Source organism: Emys orbicularis, chromosome 6, assembly GCF_028017835.1.
Source record: "Emys orbicularis isolate rEmyOrb1 chromosome 6, rEmyOrb1.hap1, whole genome shotgun sequence".
Classification (NCBI taxonomy): Eukaryota; Metazoa; Chordata; order Testudines; family Emydidae; genus Emys; species Emys orbicularis.
Window position 1 is genome coordinate 34,531,268 of NC_088688.1, and position 20,550 is coordinate 34,551,817.

At 40.4% G+C, this 20,550-nt stretch overlaps 1 protein-coding gene across 1 annotated transcript in view; it reads left to right on the plus strand.

Annotated features, from left to right (window-relative positions):
• MTREX (Mtr4 exosome RNA helicase) overlaps positions 1 to 20,550 on the plus strand; it is an 85,121-nt gene that overhangs the window by 33,063 nt on the left and 31,508 nt on the right. Inside the window, exons 16-18 of the mRNA XM_065406070.1 lie at positions 12,529 to 12,679; positions 15,244 to 15,416; positions 15,839 to 15,907. Of these exons, the coding sequence (XP_065262142.1) occupies positions 12,529 to 12,679; positions 15,244 to 15,416; positions 15,839 to 15,907 (393 nt within the window). The remainder of the gene's footprint in view (positions 1 to 12,528; positions 12,680 to 15,243; positions 15,417 to 15,838; positions 15,908 to 20,550) is intronic.

Genomic DNA, 20,550 nt, shown 5'->3' on the forward strand with positions numbered 1-20,550 from the left:
AGATGTGCTACCAGGGAAGAGATGCGTGTGTCGTCCCCCCCCGCCGCAGATTTCTTTTGTGTTTTTCTGCACAGAGGGCACAGAAATATGTGGGCCATATGAATTCTGCACCCCTGCATGGGCGCAGAATTCTGTCAGGAGTAAATATTGTGTAAAATATTTTTCTTGCTGTTTTTAAAAAACAAGCCATAAACTTTGAATGACTTTTTTTTCAAAAACAGTCCAAATCTTTGAGCATGTTCTTATGATAAACATTTGTGAGGTTTATTTCTTAAACTCAGTAGCAGGAGAATGAGTCAGGTGTAATATAGTTAATGTTGTTTATCCAGAGCATGTTTGACCAGTGGATAGTTGATCAATTTGACAACAAACACGTATTAATAAAACTAAATGTGCACAGTGCAGTTGGAGAATTTCTAAGTAGTATAAATTAAATAATCATGTATTTATATATTGCGTCTCATCCCAAAAAATTCCAGAATGTTTTATAAACTCAAACTGTTATACCAGCTGCATAGAAATTGCGTCATCCACCATAGAAATACAGCCATTACTGGGGTGAACTACAGCAATTATTTAATAGAGAACTGCATCATTAATTTAAGTAGGAACTGAAGAATGTTTCTTCCAGATTAAATGGCAGTTGAAGGCAGGATGGAATTACAATAGCTGGAATTTAGCTAAGGCACCGGTATTACCAAGTATTCTCACAAAGAGCATTGTGGTATTTAATGAACTGTTTTTTGTCTCATGAAAGTTGAAAATCCTAGCATGATTGTAGGAGGAAAATGACTAATTTTATTATAAAAAGAATGTGTTTATGTAAGTATACTACAAAGACTCAAACTTGAGTGGATCAGTGTTTAGCATCTACTTACTTATTCGTGGGAAAAATTACATGGATTGAAAAATTGAAAGAAAACATTCTTATTTATTTTAAAATCTAGCCAGATAAAATATCCAGTATTTTGCTTTCTTTGTTGTTTGTGTATGGAATGTTCAGAGCTGTAAAGCCAAGCTGTAGGCGGTATACCATTGGCTGCATCTGGCTCCTTGGCAGAATCTTCAGTTATTCAATTGGCAGCTCAGGGCTTGTTCATCCTGCAGGCAGCCGAGAAATCTGTCTAGTCGTCTTTTGTTTAATTTAATTTTAATTCACATATTATTATTCTAGCAAAATGCCCAGGACAGAAGCCTTGCACAATCACACATTTTTCTCTATCCCTCTACCCACCACACACACACACAGTTCTCTTATGGTATCTCTGTGCACTTAATTAAAGGGGCCCAATTCATTCTTCCTACATAACCTGAGGCAATGTTTACAAACCACTTTATGGATCACTACAAATGATATAGATCAGCGATTTGAGAAGAAACAATTATAAAAAAAAAAGTTTTAAGTCTATATATAGAGAAGCATGAGAACATAAGCACTTTATTTTCTGAGTTGATCATTGGCTTTAAATTAAAAAATTGGCAGTGATTCGTTTAGACGGGAGTTGATGGGGGTATATGAAATGAGTGGTACAGAAAAGGTAATTGAGATACTCCTATTCTTTTCAATAATGGAAGGAACAAACAGACGTTCAATTGAATTGAATGGCAGCACATTTAAAACTGATAAAAGGAAATACTTTTTCTTTACATAAAGCATATCTGCAGAACAGATTGATACAAAATGTCATTGGGGCCAAGAGGTTACTAAGGGAGGAAGTGTTATTTTTAATAAAATGGTGTGGATACTGAGATTATCTGTAGTTACATTAGCTAAGAAAAAATATGTCTGTATGCCTCTGAACCTAGTTCAAACAAACTAGGGTTAGGAAAAATTCTTCCCTTATGGCCAGGTTATTCCTTAATTTCTCCCTATGGGTTTTCTTGTTCCTTCCTCTGAAGAATCTGGTATGAGTCACTGTCAGAGATACAAAACTGACTAGCTGGACCACTGGTCTGATCCCATATGGCACTTCTTATGTTCATAAACACATTTCCTCACATATATGATTTTAAATTGGTCTAAATCATAAACAACAAAACTTGTAAATGTGCTCTCACGAATTAGAGCAGGATATGGATTCTGGTTTTTAATTTGATAATCATACTTGCCCAGTAGGGTTAACTATCCAGGGTACTAAGTAAATCCAGGAGACTCCTAAGTGATGATTGGTTGTTATCTTGGTTACTTCCTTCTTAAAATATCTCATCTGGGTATTAAAATAATTTGGTTTTATTGTGACATCTCTGCAGTAATTGTAGCAACATAAAGGGAAAACTCCAAAAATAAATGGGTTTCCCAATTTTGGGGCTTGGGGGTTCATGTAATTATACTAGGGTTTCTCCTGTTCTTTGCTTCCAGTATAGTATTTCCCAATATCTGTTCTATCTAATGGCTCAGGAATTTATACTGCAGTCTTTGCTATCTGGTAAGGATTAAAACCTGGGATTATAGCTCCAGTACAAATTCTTTTGAAAACACAAAACAGATGGTTTAGTCTGAAGTGGGGAGTTAGTGCGCCTCCTTACTGTACACGGCTGCTACTGAAGATGAGGATAATGTTGTTCTCCTTTCCATTCCCTTAATCAGTGATAGTGGGGTATAGCCAATTCTCGGATGGTGTGTGGTAATTGTTTAACAGCATACAGCAATACTATGTGGCAGTGTAGTCCAGGAAGGGAAAGATGTTATTTGTTTGGAATGTGTTGTGAATTTTCTGAGGCAAAATGTAATTACCTGAATTGGACTTTGGATAGAACATTATGGCTGACATCTTTACTCTTATGAAAATGTTGTGGAGTCTTCAATGTCCTTGGTTTTCCATCCCATCTAAAACAGTACACTTCTATTTTTAAATTTTTTTCTAATATTTTAAGGGTGTTTACAGAGGAATAGCATTTGTACTTCACTTCTCCTTACTCCTGATTTTGAGTGATAAATATGAATTTTCTGTGTTTGATCTCACTGCTTGTGATACAACCATATGCGAGACCAAGAGACTTCAAGTGAGGCATAAGCTGCCAGAGCAGAACCATTCCAGCGGCACACTGTCCACTTATAAACATCTGCTGAGCACACCAACTTAATTGCAGCCTTGAAGTCTGGTTTGACATGAAGCTCATTCAGCTATAAACCACTTTTGATGGCACGATTTGTAAAATGTACCGTACCCTAATTTGCTAGAGGACTTGACCTGCCAGCCAGAGGCTGACATGAATTACATGGTGGCAGGGCCACTGGGGTAGTTAAGGGGTAACATCTCCACTGCTTTGGGTGTTGCTCAAAGATTTGCCTAAGCCAGAGTGACAAGGACACAATTTTTGGTAAAATAACAAATGTTTACTTACTCTTCAAAAATTTTAATTTATAATTTTTCTTGTATTTTTATTGTGATGAAATACTACTGAGCTAATTTGCAGTACTGTTTTGAACTTATGTCCATTATGCTCATTAGATAGGGGGGATGTTATAGGCCCCAATTCAGGAAGCTGCATTAGCACATTTAAGTATCTGAGTAGTCCCACTAATTTAAGTGGCACTGCTCAATTGCCTAAAGTAGATAGGCACATGTTTAAGTACCTTTCTAAATCAAGGCCTTAATTTTAAAGTTACCATATTTACTTGTTTTTACTGCCAAAGCTACAACAAATTTGAGTTTGAAATTCTGTTGCTAGGGTCTTTTGTTTTGCTCGTTGTTTGTCACAAAATAAGCTTTTTGTTTTGTTTTTTTTAAACAATTTTTAAACACAATAAATAAGAGGGGAATTATTGCCTCATAGTTTTTTGTTAAATGGCGTTCTTGTCTGTGAAGAAAGTCAGTTAAATGATAGATTTTAGTTCTCAGGGTTATCTTTAATTGAAGTTAAATTTTTTTTTTTTTTTTTTTAAAGACAAAGCAAGACAAATATGCAGTGGGGAATAGGAAGACAACCAAAAGCTAGTGATGCAGCTTCTGTGTCTGGTGCTTGCACTCAAGTTGCTAGAAGACAGCAGATAGCACATTAGGTGGAATTTGGATGGTTAACTGTTATGTTGCTGCTCTAATTAAACCTGTTATTCTGAGCTATGTGCCTCAGAAGAACTAAATGGCCAAAATGTTGGCAAACCTGTCCAATCATAATTTTCTAATCAAAATTAGTTTCTGATGGGGGGTGTGCGTGTGTATATATAAAAAAGAGAGAGAGACTTCTGTTCATTTTAAGAAGGTTCTAGTCTGTTGATCATAACTTAACCTCAATCACTGGGGTTTTGTTTTATTCTAATAAACTCAGTTTTCACATTTTTTTTAACTCCTGTTTTGTGGATTTTGATATGTTTATACGTTAAACTTACTTTTTTGCCATGTTTTACTCACAGGGGACAATTTAAAGGTTAAATACACTGCTCTACAGCCAAAATGCTTCTGAAATAAATGTAGTCAAACTTTACTAATTCTGGGTCACTGAGAACGAAAATGATGCTTAAAATTGTTGATTGGCTCTAGTTTTCAAGATATGCTATTGGGTCAGTATATACGACCCTTGACTTGGGAATGGCGAGGGTAAGTGAGTTATAAAGGGAAGGGATCTCAATTTAAACCAGAAATGACTAAAATACATCTTTGACTGGATCTATGAATAAATCTATGACTGGGTTTGGACAGTACTTGCTTTTTAGGCAAAACAATGAATTATGCAATCTGAAGCTGGTATTGCGTCATACGTGATATGAATTGCATCATGTTATTCCTAGAAATCATGGATGATGCAATCATAACGAAGCTTACATCACTCTGCTGAACAAATTGCCCTATATCAGCTCTAGAAATCATACAGTGTCGTGCTCTCTTATTTGTCAGTGTTTGATTTTGCAAAGGGACACATTTCTGTTTAGCCAAAGTGAGCAGAGATGCCTCGTACTTGTGTGAACAGTGCAGATAACTTCTGCTATGTTTGTGGTGAAGTGGCTTTTGCATCACAAAAGCACAGTATAACCACTATGGTTGAGAAAGCCTATCACCTTTATTTTGGCTGCAAAATTGGAGATCAGGACAAGAGGTGGGCCCCACACATATGCTGCAACACTTGTGCAACAAATCTTTGCCAGTGGTTGAACAGGAAAAGGAAATCTGTGCCTTTTGCAGTGCCAATGATTTGGAGAGAGCCAACAGATCATACCAGCAATTGTTACTTCTGCATGGTGCCTCCAGTTGGGAAAGATGTGTCAAAGAAGAAAAAGTGGACTGTGCATTATCCAAACATTCCATCAGCTATACGCCCAGTACCCCACGGAGAAGGACTGCTGGTTCCTGATGCACCAGAATCATTCTCACTTGAGTCAGACTAGGAAGAGGAAGAGGATGAAACTTCTGGTCCTGAACCATCAATGTCACAGGACCCACATTTTCTACCATCCTCCTCCTCTGAACCACACCTCATAACACAAGGTGAACTGAATGACCTTGTCAGGGATTTGGAACTACCCAAGAGTAAGGCAGAGCTGTTGGGCTCCAGACTACACCAGTGGAATCTCCTGGCAGGTGAGGTTAGGGTTTCCATGTTCCGTGACCGTCAAAAGGATCTTGTCCCATTCTTCTTCATGGAAGGTGATCTTGTAGCCTGCAACAACATCGATGGTGCGATGGCAGCCCTCAACATCGTTCACGATCCAGATGAGTGGAGACTGTTCATTGATTCATCGAAGACGAGTCTTAAAGCTGTTTTACTGCATAATGGCAATGTTTTGCCATCAATTCCAGTTGGTCATGCAGTCCATATGAAGGAAACCTATGACAACATGAAACAACTTTTGAGGTGCATAAACTATGACCAACATCAGTGGCAGCTTTGTGGCGATTTGAAGGTTGTTGCTCTCTTGCTTGGTCTGCAGACTGGATACACAAAGTACTGCTGTTTTCTCTGCGAATGGGATAGTCGTGCAAGAGATTCGCACTACATCAAGAAAGCTTGGCCACTCCGACAGTCATTGGAGCCTGGGAGGAAAAGTGTTCAGTATCCACCACTTGTTGAATCAAGGAAGATTTTGTTACCACCCTTACACATCAAGCTGGGTCTGATGAAGAACTTTGTCAAGGCCATTGACAAAACACAAGCAGCTTTCAAGTACCTCCATGGAAAATTTCCAAGGTTAAGTGAAGCTAAGATAAAGGAAGGTGTCTTTGTTGGTCCTCAGATTCGTGAACTTCTTCGAGATGATGCATTTGACCATGCACTGTGTGGCAAGGAAAAGACGGCATGGAAAGCCTTCCAGTTAGTGGCAATAAATTTTCTCGGAAACAACAAGACAGACAACTACAGGTTGTTGGTGGAAAACCTCCTCAAGGCATACAAAACCTTGGTTGCAACATGTCACTAAAGATACATTTTTTGCACTCTCATCTAGATTTTTTTCCACCGAACTGCGGAGCAGTGAGCAACGAGCACGGCGAGCGATTTCACCAGGACATTGCAACAATGGAGAAACGCTATCAGGGCAAATGGAGCCCATCAATGCTTGCAGACTATTGCTGGACAGTGACAAGAGATGCTCCATTTAATGAATACAAGAGACAAGCCAAGAAGCGCCAAGTCGACACTGAATAGGACTAAACTATGTACAGAATAGTTTTTTGCCATTTGTTTCATAATAAATTTTATTTATATAACCCTTTTGCTGATTTTTAAAGTGTTACATAAACAGGACAGGTGAAATATTATCATGTAAAGCAACCATAAACACATGAAAAGACCTAGGTTTACAATTTATGATTAAAACTCTACTATCTACACAATATACATAGACATAAAATGTAAAAACTTAAATATCTTAGAAACAGTAGCCAATCAGTTGTTTTAATTGTCATATTTGAATTCAGCACATCAAAATACATAATAAATAGCACATTTTATCTCTGAAGCAGACGACTTCTCAAAAATTGTAGACCAGTGATATAAGAGGTTTAACGTCTTCCATAGGAACGTACAAATTGATTTACCAGACTGGACCATTTGTCCTTCTAGTCTAGTATCCTGACTGTGGCTGGTACTGGGATGCTTCAGTAGGAGGAGTAAGAAACCTTGAACTTGCCCATATGGAAATTCTTTTATTACTCTCACCCCCCCTTAGAGGTTTGCTTTAGGGTTTTTTGTTGTGTTCTTTGGGGACGGGGGTGGGAGGGAAGGGATTGTAATCCTTGCTAATGCAATTCAGGGTGTCCCTGTTATCTGTATATATGAACAATTATTTTTGAATTCTCCTAAGATCTTGTTCTTAGTGTCATGACAGAATATAACTGATGTGTAGGAAAACTGCCTGCTGGATTTCATGACTCACTTTATTTTTGGGATTTCTATCTTTTTGTGAATTCTTTATGGTTAGTGGTTTTAGTTCATGGTTTTTATAGGGGTCATTCACCATTTTTCATAAGATGAAAGTACTTTGCTCCTCCATCGTGTACAAATTAGTAACCCAGAATGATGACTTTGCACACAGTGAAACATACATCATACTTAGAACATAGGAATGACCACACTGGATCAAACTAATGGTCCATCTAGTCCAGTATCCTGTCTTCTGACAGTGGCCAGTGCCAGATGCTTCAAAGGGAATGAACAGAACAGGGCAATCATCAAGCGTTCCATCCCCTGTCATCCAGTCCCAGCATCTGGCAGTCAGAGGCTTAGGGACACCCAGAACATGGGGTTGCATACTTGTGTCCCCTCATGATGAAAATGACGAATAGTCTTAAACTTCCTGAAAGTGTTCTGTTTTATAGTGATGTTGCGCTCTTTACTTTTGGAAGCTCACTTATCTAGCTTATGTCTAGAAACTGGGAAGTCAAATAAAATCAACAGTGTGAAGTAGTGGCAGCCTAGCATGTTAATTAAGGACTAAAACACATTCTGTTAAGTATTTGGCACATCTTTGTGCGTGTAAGTGTATTTATTTAGGGCTTGTCTACACTGGCACTTCACAGCATTGCAACTTTCTCGCTCGAAGGTGTGAAAAAACACCTCCCTGAGCGCTGCAAGTTTCAGCCCTGTAAAGCCACGCTTCCAGTGCTGGTAGCACTTTAACATGGCTAATGAAGACATGCCCTTAGTCAAAAAATCAGACCTACTTCATTTTGTGTTTTTGAATAGCTCTTAATATGCATGTAAGCTGGTTCCAGATAATGTCTTACGTTCCCCATGAAAGCATTGTAAAAGATTGATGCTAGGGATAATTTGCAGGGAAGCTGCCTGCTGAGTTCTTACTCTTCTGTCACATGGTCAAAGGGGGGAATTTTGGTGACTTGCTTCTGTTTTGCCCTTTTCCTCACTTTCAGATATATATGAGAGAGAAAACTAGTCCAGTAACTATGAGCCTTGGAGATCTGGCAGAGCTGCAAATGTAGGCTTGATCAATATTTAGTACTGTAATGCAAGAACAACAGTTCTCACGTTGTGGGTCAGGCAAGGCTCCAGTTTTGAAAACAAACAAAAGCTCTAGCACTGAAAATAAGGGATCACCCCAAGAGATGAAAAACTGGGAGTCCTCTCCCATTTCAATCTAGATGGTGAGAACTCCCTAGCCCTGAAAGGTTGTAGTTTTATTTAACTTGGCTTTCGGTTTACAGCTGTTTGCCAGTAAAAACACAACCCAGTTAGTTATATTTTATTAACAATAAATGCTTAACATCCTATTTAGTGCTCAGATCAGGGGTGGCCAACCTGAGCCTGAGAAGGAGCTAGAATTTACCAATGTACATTGCCAAAGAGCCACAATAATATGTCAGCAGCCCCCCCCTCAGCTCCCCCCACCCGCTCCCAGCGCCTCCTACCCACCAGCAGCCCCGCCGATCAGTGCCTCCCCTTCCTTTCCCTTACCTCCTGATCAGCTGTTTTGTGGTGTGCAGGAGGCTCGGGGGGGGGGGGGGGAGCGAGGGCACAGCAGGCTCAGGGGAGGGTGTGGGAAGGGGTGGAGTGTGGGCAGGGCCTGTGGCAGAGCCAGGAGTTGAGCAGTGAGCAGCCCCTGGCACATTGGAAAGTTGGCGCCTGTAGCTCCAGCCCCGGAGTCGGTGCCTATAGAAGGAGACGCATATTAATTTCTGAAGAGCCGCATGTGGCTCTGGAGCCACAGGTTGGCCACCCCGGCTCAGATGGACACCAGTTCAAAACCCTAAGATGCATAGTAGCAGTACAACCGATAATTTTTGACTGCATTGTTCCTGTAGAAGATCTTGTATGCTGCTATGTTCTGGGCTTTTAGCATTCTTTATCAGGAAAACATGAACATAATGACTTTAACTGATATTAGGTGTTGGCAACTGCTTTTGTCTTAAGAATTTTTAAGTCAGTTCAAGTAGGTCGTTAATTTCTGAGAAGCTATTCTCAGACTTGCAAGTGTGTTTTTGGAAGACTATATTTTCCTAAAGGTGTTCAGTGTCCAGTGTTAGTTGGCTCTTAGGCTCACCTGATTGCATCTGTTTGTGCTTGGCTGCTGCAGATGTTGGGTGATCAGTCTTTTAGCAAGGATGCAGCTGAGCTAGCATTTTAACAGGTGATGCCCACCAGTTATAGGTGAGTTGATGCCCTGTGGTGACCTTTAACACTGGTAAATCAAGAACAAGTGATGTACACTGTAGTATGTTAACCTTTTATTGTAACTTTGCCTTCATAGAACGTTAAGGAAAAAAGACAAAACCTAAAAAAGTTAAATCAAGATTACCAGTCTGCTTCAATTTGCTGGCCATGTGGTTCAAAAATTTGGCTCTCTGTTCTGGAAATACTGTTTTTCTCAGAATTGCTATATTGTCTGTTGATCTTACTATTCTGTCTTTGTGGTTACTTTACATGTTTTTGTATCTATCATTTATAAATATTGAGTAATATATTTATTTTTTTTAAGCTGCATTCACTGATGGAAAAGAATTTGGCATTGGACAAACTTTCATATTTGCTCATTCTCAAGTGTGTGTTTTTGTGTGTTTAAAAATGGGCAGCAAAGCTGTGTTAGCAAGATTAGGTAGGCCTGAAATTTAATCCACATGTTTGGCTGCAAAAAACTATTCTAAATAAATTTAAAAGTTCCACAAAACAAATTTGTGCCCCAGCCAATCGCTCAAGAGATGTCTACAACTATAAACTAGGGTAAAACTAATTAATTCAGTTTTCCAAGAAATTATTATAAATGGTACTGTAAAATGTATTTTTAAAAAAATTAAGAAATACTTTGTGCTCTTTTAAAACAATTTTTATTAAAATTTCAGGATGAAAAATATTAAATTTGCTACAGTTACATGTTCAGGTTTAAGAAGTGGCAGCTTTAGTTAGAAACTTAAAGTTCTATCATCACTTAGTACAAGGCTAAATCTTACAATATAGAGAAACCAAAGATTTTTAAAATTTGGAGATAGATACATTTGTCAGAGAGGAGAAAAGAAATTGCTTACCCCAGAATATATACATTTGTGAGAGAGGAGAAAAGAAATTTCTTAACTCAGAATATGATTCATTCTTTCTGTTCATTCATAAACAATGTATGAATTAAATGGCATGGCCTTATTTAAAGATCTTAACACTAGTCATTAATCATAAAGATCAAAATATTGCCGTTTCAGATTTTAGTTGAAAAGGTGTAGATCAAATTCCACTCTGCTTTATATTTCTGTACAAAGATCTTTAATAAAGCCTTTCAAGTAAATATGCAGATGTGCTAGGTATATATTGGTATGTTCTAACCCTTATACTAATACTGTATTGTGGTAGCAAACAATCTTGGTTTGTTTTCCTGCCTTTTTTTAAAGGAAGAGTTTATTTGACAGTGCTGAGGTTATTCCTTTTAGATGGCGCGTGTTCACCAAGTTAGGACAAGTTACATTTTACACAGTGTAAGACAAAGGCTGTACTCTATATTAAGGGAAGGTTTTTTTTGAGCAGGGCAGTAAATCCGGCAGTGCTGTTGGTTGACTTGTGTCTTGTAATCTGTAGATTTATTCTGGCTATAGTTGCCCATCTGATAATTCCCCTAAGGTGGGTGAGCCAACAAGCTTAGATAATAGCAGAGCCAGCCTCTACCCCACGGGTCGGCAACCTTTCAGAAGTGGTGTGCTGAGTCTTCATTTATTCATTCTAATTTAAGGTTTCGCCTGCCAGTAATACATTTTAACGTTTTTAGAAGGTCTTTTTCTATAAGTCTATAACATATAACTAAACTATTGTTGTATGTAAAGTAAATAAGGTTTTTTAAATATTTAAGAAGCTTCATTTAAAATTAAATTAAAATGCAGAGCTCCCCGGACTGGTGGCCAGGACCCAGGCAGTGTGAGTGCCACTGAAAATCAGCTCACGTGCCGCCTTCGGCACACGTGCCATAGGTTGCCTACCCCTGGTATAAAGGCAAATGTAGTGGTCTACTAGTTTTTGTCTTCATTTCCTTTTCCTTTCATAAATAAATTCATTTAAAAGCATTGCTTTTTGTCATTGCCAGTCTGTTTTTAGCCATTGAATATTTTTCATCAAATCCGATGACCTCATATTTCACTTTCACTGTGTGTGTGTGTGTGTGTGTGTGTGTGTGTGTGTGTGTGTGTGTGTGTGTGTGTGGAGATGAGTATGTAATTTCTGTTTAGTCTCTTACAAATTGAGAGACACCTGTCAAGTGCTGCAGAGCCATCAGTTATGCGGTCCTGCTTAGGAGATTAAAATGGAAAATGTCTTAAAAGTATTACGTTATTTTAATGGCTGATAGGCTGCATATCAATTTCAGTGGGAAATGGGGTATTCCTAAGAGGGAAGCACAGCTACCAAGTTGGCTTTCTGTGAATTTCAGCCTTTGGGTCAAGCACGCCTCACTGGACCTGCCTGACAAACAAGTGAATTACTGATATAACACGCCCGTACTTCACTGGCCTAGTGAAACGAGCTGTGAAGACCTTCCAAAACATAGGCATTGCATGTGGCACAAAAGTGCCTTCCATCTAAAAGGGTCCTATCCTTTATTATAAAAGTAATCCCTAGCAACATAACAGAGCAAACAATATCATAGCTGCGTGTGTGTAATGTAGGGACCAATCCTGCAAGCTTTATCTTGTTAGATTTTTTGGTAAGTGAAGAGGAAATATTCTTTCTCAGGTGATATGCTGTGATAAAGTTTTGTTTGTATCTAAATAGTTACAAAGATATGGTAGGGAGGGGGAAAACTGTGTATGTATATAATTTTTTTAAAGAAGTTAAGAGACACTAGATTATATTTTATAAAAATAAATCATTCTTCTGGGTTTATTAGGATCAATTTATATAAAAGGTTCTAATTGCCCCTGACTTGGCAAACTTACTTGCCTCACAATGGTATGTAAAGCACTGTTATGTTTCTTGGATGTTCATCATACAGCTAGTTAAGATCTGATGTGAGATCTAGAAAAATATTATGGAGTTTATAAAACCTTTATCCAAAGATATACAAAGCACCAGTTTAATAATTTTTCACATAAGACACTGTATCAAATATATTGTGATTGCTTTGCTTGTGCTGTAACTAATGTTTTGAGTGGGGGCGTCTTTTTTTTTTAGGGCTCAGCTGATCCTCTAAACAGTGCTTTTCACTTGACGTACAACATGGTGTTGAACTTACTCCGAGTAGAGGAAATTAACCCTGAATACATGTTAGAAAAATCCTTCTACCAGTTTCAACACTACAGAGCTATTCCAGGAGTAGTAGAAAGTAAGTATTATGTGTATCACATACTTAACCATGTGAGAGACCGTGTCAAGGATACTTTAACTGTGGGGTCGGATAGCTAAGATAGGGTTTTATGTTTATAATGAGAATCCACCAAGAGATTCTAGTACTGTACAGCCTCGCCTTCCCTGGCAGCAGAATGCTTAGTGCACTTGCTGTTATGGTTGTGGCTGGGAGAGGGTTTTTAGGGAGGGAAGCCATCTTCTGTTGTTCTGTAATAGCACCTGGGCCTTTTTTGGGCACAGAATTTACTGATTTTGGAGATATCCAGTGAACAGGTTATACAAGGATGGTCACCACATTGCAAATGTGTAGGAGAGGAAGAGGAGCAAAAAAAAAAAGTGTATTTGGGCTCATGGGAGATGCAGACAAGGTTTCTGTTCATGTTCAAAACATAGATAAGTCAAATTGAATTAATCCTAATAGCATATTTCAGTATCTAAAAAAGAATTAAGGCCTATGGTGTCTAAACCACCAGAAAAAAAGATACTCTAGTAAGGCTTTGTAAATAGTCTGGAAAGTTGGTCAACTGTGAAGCAAAATCCTGATGGAAACAAGGCTTTTGTTTTCTACTCCCCTGAGTGGCTAGCCTTGTGAGCCATGCTCTGCCTGCTTTAAACTATATTTCCATGAGCCAAGATTAATTTCTAAAGTGCTTCTTGTCAATCAGTTTTTGACAGTTCAAACTCCTCCAGGAGCTTTACCCAGTGGAATCCCAAAACCACAGCAGATGTATCTACTTCATCTGCCAGTGAAGAATGAGCAATTCACCTCTTCAGTGGCATTAAGTGGGGGAAAATAATAGATCCACACCAGGGTTGGAATTTGGTTTTTGGCACCCCATTGCACTGTGTATGTGTTGGATTGCAGGGGTGGCATTTAAGACAGTATTTGCATATGATGTGCATTTCTCAGAGAACATTTCTCATACCCATAGACATGCCCAAATCTTTGTTCCCATAGTTTAGAGTCCAGCATTGCTTCAGAAAACTATGCTGGAGAGCAATCTGGGTATTTCCTGGAAATTATTATATCAAAAACCATACTGTGCTTTAGAATTTTGTAGGCACCTCAACTTCAATTAACTTTATGAAATTGAGTAGGGTTTACTAAGGCTGGAGATGCAGTCCATTCTATGGATGTATATTACAGCCATACTCTCACTGAGCTTTGGCTTCTTCACGTCAGGATTCTTTATCCCTTGGCTGGGAGAGGAAGCAGAAGAGGCACAGCACCAGCAGTTTTCCTTGCTCCCAATCTGTCAGCATTGGCTCCTTTGACATCAACTTCTGCTGATGCTCCCTCTGACCCCGGGAAGAGTGGGGAATCTATGCTGGTTGTGTCTCCGTTGATATCGTGTCACCCTCTCTGTGTTACTTCACTATAGAGTTCAATGACAGAGTAAATGTTCCCTAGAAGTGGTTGTACCTTGGTTCCCTGGGGCCCTGGTCACTGTCCCAGTGCCATCAAGAATGGAGCTTAAGGCTCATGCCGGGTTTTTCTGTGACCCATTTAGGACTAATACTTGTACTGGGGTAGTCTGCCCCAGAAGTCCTTATCTTGGACTGGAATCTGCTTAACTTGTACCCTATCCCTGGGGTCTCATGGAGATCAGCGTGTACTACTGGCCTCCCACTGGAAACAACTTGGGTTCCCCATTGCTGTTGTTTCAGTCTGAGGGGTCAGTAATAGAGGAAGATGAGTGACTGGTGAGCCATAGAGGACACCTTCACCCTCATCTGCACCAGATGAGTCTGTGAGCACCTCACCAGCTGCTTCCCCTCTGGTGGCATGTAGGCCTTCCAGGAACCTGTTGGCATGACTAACTTAGGGCTTAGACCCGGAACTCACTGTAGTCCCACAACCTCTTCAATATTCAGCAGCCCAGTCAGCTGAGGCTTGTAAATCTCAAAGTACTTTACAAAGACAGGAGAGTATTCCCCCCCCCCCCCCCAATTTTACAGAGTGAGGGGGGAGGGGAGTGAGGCACAGAGAGAGGGTATTACTAGGTCACAACAGGGCTAGTAGAAATGGGAAGCAAACTCAGGCTTTTTACTCCTGGTCCTGTGTTTTGTTCTCAGCACTATGCAACCAACCTTGCAGCTGCCGCCCATGTGTAGGTGAGAGGTAGAAGGGAGTGTTTTGTGTTGCTGAACAGTGAGCTCTCTTGCAAATGAATTTGGCGATCTTGGGTCCTAATGGGACTGTTGTACAGCCATTAGCCAGGGATTTCAGGGAAAATAATATCCCAAATCCCCTCATTTCTACAAAGCTAGTTCATAATGATGAATGTTTTTTAAATATGACTTCTTCGTCTATAACTTTCATTGTATTTGCAGCTAAATATTAAAGGACAAACTTGTAGATATCAAGCTTTCTGGAAAGGGGTTATATTTTAGTTTGGTTTGTTTTAAATAGAAAACTTGTATTGAAAGTGATATTCAAATAATATTTAACGACATATTTTTGTGAATGAGTCTTTGCTATAATATTGTTTAAGATAATGTTGGAATCTGTACATTTACACAAGATTGCTTTATTTGCAGAGGTAAATAAATTGGAAGAACAGTACAACAAAATAGAAATTCCAAATGAGGAAAGCGTGGTCATCTACTATAAAATCCGACAGCAGCTTGCTAAACTGGGTAAAGAAATTGAAGAATATGTTCACAAGCCAAAGTACTGCTTGCCGTTTTTACAGCCAGGCAGGCTGGTAAAGGTAAATTCCTTCTCTTCTATCATCTCCCCCTGCCCATCAAACTTTCAAGGCTTGTGTCTACTTGCTAGTTGATTCTCTTCCTAATTTTATTTATCCCAGGTGAATAGTAAATTTGACTTTAATTGTAGTTCTTTAACCTTCCTTTAGGGTTGAGTGTTTAATAAGGTTTGCTTCAAAGTCAGCTTTGTTATAAATCACAGCAATCCATAAACAGACTGAAGAAGAGATCTGTGTAGCTCAAAAGTTTGTGTCGCTCACCAATAGAAGTTGGTTCAATAAAAGATATTACCTCACCCACCTTGTCTCTCTAATAGCCTGGTACCAACATGACTACAACACTGCAAACAGCAATGCATAAAGTATACTTGTCATTGTGCTTTTTTTCTAGAGGTTACTTTTATAACATGCTTTCATCTTTTCAGGTAAAAAATGAAGATGACGATTTTGGTTGGGGAGTTGTTGTTAACTTCTCCAAGAAATCAAATGTTAAGGTAAAATAGCACACTTTTTCCTTCACTGGCAAAAGATGCATATTTTCACTAAATGTGTAGAAAGATGAAATGGAGGTATAAAACCCTGTATTTTTAGTTGCTTTTCACAGGCCAAAAAAAAAAAAAAAAAAAAAAAGTCTCTCCCCTTGCTAGAAAAGCTGCAAAAGGCCCAGGCCTTTGTAAACTCTTCACATTGAAGGAGGAAAGAAAAAGGTTCTTGGAAGTTGGGAGAGAGATCTTCACCTGGAGTCCTATCTTTTTATTTTAGATGGTCCCCTGTTAACTGATGGAGTTATCTGTGGTGTCCTGTTTACGAGTCTATCCAGGACACTGTGACAGTGTATTGAATAACACCAGACCTTTCAGGCTACTCGAATTGGCTGCTGAGAGCCATGGTGCACTATAGCTCCATCCTAAGCAATCCACGGTCAGGAAGGATCCTTTGAGATACATTAAAGATATAGATACTGTATTATTTATCCTCTCAACTGCCCTCTGAAGATAAATATCTCCATTGTACAGATGGGTTATTGAAGCACAGAGAGGCTAAGTGACTTGCCTAAGGTCACACAGGAGGTCTGGTGGAGCAGGGAATTGAATCTGGGTCTCCGAAGTGCTAGGCTAGTGCCCTAACCACAGGAACATCCTTCTTTAATAGCTCACCGTAGAGTTTGATGGGGGAGGAGGAGGCAAGGAAAGAGAAGACATACCAAAAGGGCCAGATAGGCCTTGGAAAATGTGGAGGGAAACACTGCCACAAGCTGCATGACTTCCCTAGAGAAGATTCTTGCAAACACTTTTCCACCACGTTGGGTGCAAATTTTCACCATTTCTGCAACTCCTAAATTACCGTGAAGCAGTAAATGTTAGTTCCTCTTTGAAAAGTGTTCCTGTGGGTGCTCCACTTGAGGTCTGCATGAACATTCAATTGGAGATTTTTCACAGCAGTGTGCATTCAGTCTTCACAAATGTAGCTATCCTTATGGTCTGTGCTGAGGCTACATAGGGTTGTAACAGACCGACCACCCTCAGCCTGAGACGGAGCAGTTGGTAATGCTTGCCTGTGCAGCGTCTCACCTTGTCAAGTTTTAGTTCTTTATATTAAATTTCTTTTATTCCAGTTTTATTCTTTGTAGCTCTTGTAGTTAGTGTTTACTTTGTTAGCTTTGAGAGTTCTTTTCTCTAATTTGATCGAGGCTTTGCCTCCCCCCCCCCCCATTCTCCCATTGTAGGGGGAGGTCCTCTCAAAGCTTGTTTTTTTGTTTTGTTTGTTTGTTCTTTTTTCCCTGTGGGTTGTGTCTAAGTCCCCAGGCTTCAAACATTGCCTCACTTGCTGGGAATCCTTCCCAGTTAGTAATGGCCAGTTGCACTGTATCCACTGCCTTGGGGACATGCACATGCCTTCAAAGTGCAAGATCTGCATGAACTTCAAGAGTCACTCCAAGAGGGACAAAAACAAAACTTCAGCTTCTCAGAATGGAACATTCGTTTCGTCTGACTTCAGATCAAGGACCCACAGACTCTCCTTCCCACTCCAAACACCAGCCTTCAAGCTCCCACAGTGCCCCATCAGTCTCAACAGTTCAGTCGCTTTCTAGGTCTTTGAAAGACAGACCTTTGGGTGAAATGGAGAAAGCCTCATCCAAGATGAGTGCTAGATCTCCTCAGAGAGACTGTGTATTCCTACAAGGCCTTCTGTACTGGAGACCCAGTACCCCTTAAAGGCTTCTGAGAAGGCTTCAAACGACCTCAGTACCAAGGTTCCCTTCATATTAAAGACAACAATACCCATCATTGGGTACACAAGTCCTTGGTACCATCAGAGCCTGAATGAGGTGCTTCTGGGTCCCTGCAGTTGGCTCCAAAGAATTCGGTACCATCTGCCGCTGTTTCTTTGGTACCAAGAGTGCCAGTACAGCCAGAGTTCGAGTGTCCTATACACATCTTGGTACTGCAAGTTTCAACGTCCAGGACTCATCAAGAGTCTGCACAGATGCCTCCTCATCAGTTACTGGGTGAAACTCCACAGACTAATATATCCTCATCCTCCCCAGATGAGGCTGTGATACCTTCACCAACTTAGGAGAATGACATCAAGCAATTGCAGGATTTGATGAAGAGAGTAGTAGACACTCTCCAGATTCCATTAGAAGTAGTTCAAGAGACCCAGTGTAAATTGATTGATACTTTACCATCATCAGCACAGGTAGCTTTGCCTATAAATAAGGAACTATTAGAACTTGTCAAATGATCTGACAGACTCCTTCTGCTGCCCTTGCACACTCCTTGCCCCACTCTTCCTATCCTCAACAGCTAAGAGGGCAGGTAAAGAATATTATGTCCCAGCTAGGGGTTTAGAATTCTTACATTCTCATCCTGCCTCTAGTTCACTGGTCGTGGATGCAGTGAGTGAATGTAATGGGCAACACCATTCAAAGGTGATTCTACATTATAAAGACCACAAGTGCTTAGACCTTTTTGGTTACAAAAGTTTTGTCTTCAGCCCTGCAATTCTGGATTGCTAATTATCAGGTGACTCTGGCAAAATATACTCCTGGGGGAATTCTATGGCAAAAAAATTAAAAATTCTATGCACAATATTTTAAAATTCTGCAAATTTTATTTGTCAAAATAACACTGTATCAGTTTCAATTATTTTGGTAATTTATTTCAAAATACCTGTCAGCAGCAATGCAGAGACTCACACTCACACACACACTCCCCCAGGAGTACAGAATTAAAGAAACCCCTATGAGAACCCAGTTTCTGTTTCTCTGTCCCTCTTTCCGCCCCTGAGCCTAGCTGGGGGGCCAGAAAGCCACACTCCTTACCTCCCAGAGCCCAGCTGCGGGGAGTCTTCTCCACCAGCCCAGATGCTCACATGCGCACCCCCTGCCCTCCTAGAGCCCAGGGATCCAGAGGGAGTAACAGCCTGATGCTGGGTCCCGGGCTTGTGTGGAGTTTCCTGCACGCTGCCTTCTTCCTTCAGGACATGCCGGGAACTGCAGCAGCAGGGAACCCCCCCAGCTCCCTCCCCCTCCCCTCAGCTCAGCAGTGTCTTCTATGTGTAAGCTGGGCTTTGCTGGGTCCAGCAGACCCTAGTGGCGGCCAGCAACTCTGCAGCCTGTGTGTGGGGAGAGGGGGGGGATTCTGGGCAGGAAATTCTGGGCAGAACATCAATGTCTATGTAAATTCTGCACTGTGCAGTGACACAGAATTCCCCCACATCAGTTACACAGTGTTTAGTTCTTTGATTGTGAATACTTATCACAAGAGCATAGAGAGCAATTTCAAGCAGTTATTGCTGAGGGGCAACTTTTGGTGAGAACAACCCTGCAAGCTTCTCACGACACATCTGATACGGAAGCTCGTGCCATCTCAACAGTTGTATTTATGTGTAGAGCTTCATCACTTCAGAGAAGTCCACAGCACAGTAGAGGAACTTCCCTTTGATGGTTTGAAATTGTTTAGTGACTCCAGAGATGATGCGCTACAGAACACAGATGTGTTCTCTGAGAGACTCTGGTGCGGGTCTTTATTCTTTGGGCATATATAAGCCTGTGAATAAGAAGAAATTTAGTTGGTCTCCGACAGCACAGAGATCACATACATCCCATTGGTCGTTGGAGCCACCTAAGAAAAAACCCAAGATGCAGGAGGGAAAGTTCTCAACTGTTACTGCTACCCTGACACAGCAGTCATTGTCTACAAAATGTTTTTGATGCAGTCATTGAGGTGCATGAATACTCCTTTGATCCAGATCTGATGCTGCACCATCCTGTCTCCCACGTTTTTGGAATTGTCTCTCTCACTTTCACACCTCATGGGGGCAAATTACCTCCAACAGGTTTTGGTGGGTATAATGTTGGGTACTCCATCCACTTCCACTGCACTTTCCCCTCCCTTTTCAGGGACTCTTCTCACAAACCGCTTCTAAAACAAGATGTTCTATCCCTTATTTGCATAGGAGCCATTGAACCAGTTCCCACTGAGTACAGGGGAAGAGGATTTAATTCAGATACTTCTTGGTTCCTAAAAGGAAGGGAGGGTGGAGATTGATTCTAGATCTAAGGATGCTGAATAATACCTTTGTCAAGATACAGAAATTCAAGATAGTGACACTTGCAGCTATCATTTGATCTCTTCAGGACGTGTCCTTTCATATCAGGATACACCCTTTTCCAGGAGGTTCCTAAATGCCATGATAGATCAGGAACGTTACTAAGATCGAGTCCTTCCCTTTAGACTGTCTACTGCCCCTCGGGGTGTTCACAAAAGTTCTGGTGGTATTCGCTGCACAGCAACTGGAGGTGTGCGAAGTTCTGTTCAAGAGGAGGTCTGGGTCATCCTTCTGTAGGAGACATCTTTCTCTTCTCATAGTCAGGGGTCTACTTTACACCTTTCCCCCAAAGCCGCTCATCCAGAGGGCCTCAAACAAAATCAGATGAAACAAAGCCAGTCATCGTGATTGCAGCAACCTGGCCAAGACAAGTATGATTCCTTTACCTCTCCTCCCATCCAGCTGTCAATGTTCAGTGAATGCCCAGTCTTCTCAGTCAAGACTCAGGGAGCATTCTTCATTCCATTCTGAACTCTCTATAGCTCAAGGCTTGATACTTAAATAGCTCTTAGGGTTAGAACTC